General features: G+C 48.5%; 1 protein-coding gene across 1 annotated transcript; it reads left to right on the top strand.

Moving 5' to 3' along the window:
• Nucleotides 1-517: 517 nt before the first annotated feature.
• irf2bp2a (interferon regulatory factor 2 binding protein 2a) lies at nucleotides 518-4,495 on the top strand. Its single transcript, XM_064924522.1, has 2 exons — nucleotides 518-1,670; nucleotides 2,643-4,495. Exons 1-2 carry the CDS (start codon nucleotides 839-841, stop codon nucleotides 3,395-3,397), a joined length of 1,587 nt encoding a protein of 528 aa, XP_064780594.1. The 5' UTR covers nucleotides 518-838; the 3' UTR covers nucleotides 3,398-4,495.
• Nucleotides 4,496-4,711: the final 216 nt, after the last annotated feature.

The following is a 4,711-nucleotide window of genomic DNA, read 5'->3' as shown; positions in this document are numbered from 1 at the left end:
ATAAATATATATATATATAATAATATATATAATATATATAGTGAAAAATGCACCTTCGAATATTTCCAACATTCCGATAGTAGCCTTTTCTATTATATTTATCATCCCAATCATGTTGATATTGAAGAAAATGTTGTGTTGTAACACACTGTTGGGTTCTAATAGGGCCTCAACAGAGTACAGAATGGTATATTTTAGACATTTCTCTAATGCACAAAACACACTGGCCTCTCTGCCACAATATCCAGCATATTTCGACTCGAATATTCTTTAGAAAGGGGATATTTATCGTGGATATATTTTCCGTTTTAACTTGAAGCAGAAGGCAACAATCACACTGTTCCCGTCTCTCCCACCCCCGATCTGGCGGTGGCTGGTTGGTTGTAACCTTCTTGGCAAAGGTTCAAGTAGTGATTAAATAAAATTTTTAAAAATGGGGGCGAAGAAGACTGGCGTGACTGAGCATGCGCCTGAGGGGCTGCCGTCGAAGAATGAAGAAAATAGAATGTTGTCGGTGCCCAGGCGGTGACGTCACCTCTCCACACCGGGACTGGGCTGAGCGGAGGCTGTAGGCGAGGCAGTAAGAGAGACAGATAGAGGTCGCGTCAGTCGTAGTAGTCTAAAAAAACATCCTCCCTGCTGTCATGCACTTCTGTTTGTAACTTAATTGTTTGTTGCTATAGTCAGGAGACCGACGGAGAGGAGTAGAGGACGTATTTTTCTTTTTGAGAGACGGAAGGACCCGTGTCTGATTTCTAAAAAGGACTAGGAGATATCCACACACAGAGACCTGGGTTAGAGAGAGATTTAACGTCCGTTTTTCGGTGAAAGGGAAGCTATGTCGTCCGCGACGGTAGCTGCTTCAAGAAGGCAGTCTTGTTATTTATGCGACCTGCCCCGCATGCCCTGGGCTATGATCTGGGATTTTACCGAGTCCATCTGCAGGGGATGTGTCAACTACGAAGGAGCGGACCGGATCGAGTTTGTGATTGAGACAGCCCGGCAGCTGAAGCGGGCTCACGGTTTACAGGAGGGGAGATCTCCAGGGCCTGTTAAACAGCAGCAGCTCTCGGGGAAAGAAATCCATTCTAATCACCACGGCTCTGGAGGAGACAACGGTTCCCGACCACCTCAGCCCCTTGACCGCTACCCCCTCTCCACCTCGGACCGTCCTCCGCGGCTGGGGCCGGAGTACCAGTCTGGGAGACAGGCTAACGGCATTCCGGTACCTAATGGATTTCCTAAACCGGACGATCCACCAGAGCTTAACCGACAGAGCCCAAACCCGCGCAGGAATAACACGGTTCCTCCTAATCTAGTGCCTTTGGTGAACGGGAACATGTCCTCCGTGCACGCCGTTAACGGGCGACCGATGGGGCACCCGGGGTCAGGTTTGATGGCTGGTAGCCCCAACGGGCACGGCGGTAAGCGCCCGGCCTCGTTCTCCAGCATCGAGCAACACGAGAAGGATAAGCACAGACCGGACAGCCTGACACCGGAGATAGAGAACCACAAACAAAGAACGGATGACTGGATGAACAAGGGGAAAACGGTCAGGGACTTGATGGCTCTCCATACCTTCGACAACCGGTTCAAGAAGGATCCTGCCGCCATGCAACAGAGGGTGATGGGCTATGAGCAACAACAGAACGCCGCAGCTTCTAAATCAGGTTGGTACTGGCCGGCTGACTGACTGACTGGCTGGATGGATGGATGGCTGACTGACTGACTGGCAGGATGGATAAATGGCTGGATGGCTGGCTGGCTGGCTGGATTGCTGACTGACTGGATGGCTGACTGACTGACTGGCTGGCTGACTGGCTGGATTGCTGACTGCCTAGATGGCTGACTGACTGACTGACTGACTGGCTGGCTGACTGGATGGATGGCTGACTGACTGGATGGCTGACTGGCTGGATTGCTGACTGACTAGATGGCTGACTGACTGACTGACTGGCTGGCTGACTGGATGGATGGCTGACTGACTGGATGGCTGACTGACTGGATTGCTGGCTGACTGGCTGACTGACTGGATGGCTGACTGACTGGATGGCTGGCTGACTGACTGGCTTGCTGACTGACTGGATTGCTGACTGGCTGGCTGGATTGCTGGCTGGCTGGCTGGCTGGGGTTGTTTTTCCATTAAATGGAGCAGTACAGTAACCTAGCCTGCATACAGCCTAGAGATAATTATGTCTGTTAATTAATGAACGTTTTGCAACATACTTATTATACGTAATTTAAAATGTATTTAGCATTTCCTCAAGTCGTGCGTCGCCTAATATGCTTCAGCCGATCGAAAGTATTTCACGTGTTCACCCTTTCGGCATTTAACCATTCAAATGAAGTAGATTACATGTCCATGTCTCATGACACAAACTCAGCCACGAGTCCATTTTAACATGCCGTGTTTTTATTTTTGTGTGTGTGTTTATTTATCTAGGTTCCCCTGGTTAAATAAAGGTTCATATTTGTTTATTTGTTTAAATCATGGAAGAATGACTCCTACTACTGAATAAGATAATGTTGTTGTTTGTATTATTTAGCGTTATGCAACAAGGGAAGTGTTTCTTCTCAGTATTGATCAGCATGTTGTGTCTCTAACTCAGCCTTCTTCATGTTTAACCCTTTCCTTCCTTCAGACAGGGGAAAACACCCGCGGACTATGAAGAGGAAAGCGTCGCCGGAACCGGAGGGAGAGAGAGAGGGAACCGCCACCAAGCATAACGGAGAGGACAGACAGCAGTGGTTACCAGGTCCACCATCTGACCGTGACGGACATAAAATGCCCCCGGGACCACCACCAAGCTTCTCCTCCGTCCCCACCAATACCATATCCCCCCACTCACGCACCACCCCACCGGAAGCTGCGCAGAACGGCCAGTCCCCCATGGCGGCTCTGATCCTCGCGGCAGACAACGCCGGTGGTGGCGGGAACAGCTCGCCCAAAGACGGGAACCAGGTCCACTCCACCACGCGCCGCAACAGCAGCAGCCCGCTCTCGCCCTCTTCCCTGAACCAGAACCGGCGGCCTGGACAGGGGAGAGATGGTACTGGGACCACTCACGTGTCAGGAGGAGGCGTGGACCAAGGGCACGGACCTCAAAGCATTCCGGACCCGTCAGTACCCGGGAGCGTACCCCTCTGCTGCACGCTCTGTCACGAGAGGTTAGAGGACACGCACTTTGTTCAGTGTCCGTCGGTACCCTCGCACAAGTTCTGCTTCCCGTGTTCGCGGCAGAGCATCAAACAGCAAGGAGCCACCGGGGAGGTGTACTGTCCCAGCGGGGAGAAGTGCCCGTTGGTCGGCTCTAACGTACCGTGGGCTTTCATGCAAGGAGAAATCGCTACCATCCTTGCAGGAGACGTCAAAGTAAAAAAAGAGAGGGATACTTGATTTCCATTTTCAACATGGGGAAGGGATTGTTGTGGGGGGAGGGGGGAGTTCAAATACATCTATATACATATAAAAATACCACATACCTACTGCATACCATCCAAGCAAACTAATGGACTATGTACATAGTGGACCCAAACCGAAGGGACTCCTGCATACCATCCAAGCAAACTAATGGGCTATGTTTATAGTGGACCTCAAACCGAAGGGACTCCTGCATACCATCCAAGCAAACTAATGGACTATGGACATAGTGGACCCAAACCGAAGGGACTCCTGCATACCATCCAAGCAAACTAATGGACTATGGACATAGTGGACCCAAACCGAAGGGACTCCTGCATACCATCCAAGCAAACTAATGGGCTATGTTTATAGTGGACCCAAACCGAAGGGACTCCTGCATACCATCCAAGCAAACTAATGGACTATGGACATAGTGGACCCAAACCGAAGGGACTCCTGCATACCATCCAAGCAAACTAATGGACTATGGACATAGTGGACCCAAACCGAAGGGACTCCTGCATACCATCCAAGCAAACTAATGGACTATGGACATAGTGGACCTCAAACCGAAGGGACTCCTGCATACCATCCAAGCAAACTAATGGACTATGGACATAGTGGACCCAAACCGAAGGGACTACTGTATTCTTCAGTAAAACATGACTGTAACGTTTTTAGATTTTTTTGGAATACATTGTGTTTGTATATTTTTGAAGATGAAGGTATGTAATCATAATAAAATAGGACTCTTCTTGGTCCCTCTTTGTTGATGTACTTCTAAGTTTACATCTCAAATTGCACCCTATTCCCTATGCAATGCACTACTTTTTAACCAGAACCCCCTAGGGGAAACCCATAGGGCTCTCTGGTCAAGACTAGTGCTTTATGTAAGGTACAGGGTGGTTGTTTGGGACGTGACCTGTCTGATAGCAGTTCCTTTTCAAAACGTAGAATGTGACTGATGATGACTAGCCTCTCTCTCTGTAAACACTTAGCATCCAACTTAAATCATTTAACTGTAATGTGTATATGCACTTGTTTCAAAAAAAAATAATTGCCAAAATACAATTTGTGATCTTGTATGAAGAACTAAGTGTCTGAGGTTGCTTTCTTTAAAGGATTACCGTTGAGAAACCACTTTGTGAAGTGGATAAATAGCACCTTATTGTTATATAAAGTTCCACAATTTACATTCAAGTGTAATGACACACTGATCTGGGTTGTCAGTCTGCGCACACCGCTGCCATACTAGAATTGCAACGCAGCATGTTTTCTGTATTCTGCACAAGGACAAACTTGTTCATA

This window comes from Oncorhynchus masou, chromosome 18 (assembly GCF_036934945.1).
Source record: "Oncorhynchus masou masou isolate Uvic2021 chromosome 18, UVic_Omas_1.1, whole genome shotgun sequence".
Taxonomy (NCBI): domain Eukaryota; kingdom Metazoa; phylum Chordata; class Actinopteri; order Salmoniformes; family Salmonidae; genus Oncorhynchus; species Oncorhynchus masou.
Note: the sequence above shows the minus strand (reverse complement) of the source record. Positions and strands in the feature narration are given on the sequence as shown.

What these genes read in the sequence shown, in the direction of transcription:
- irf2bp2a (XM_064924522.1), top strand. Translation starts at nt 839, where the DNA reads ATGTCGTCCGCGACGGTAGCTGCTTCAAGAAGGCAGTCTTGTTATTTA. An exon ending in CGCCGCAGCTTCTAAATCAG is followed by an intron (nt 1,671 to 2,642) that starts GTTGGTACTGGC and finishes TCCTTCCTTCAG; the next exon opens with ACAGGGGAAAACACCCGCGG.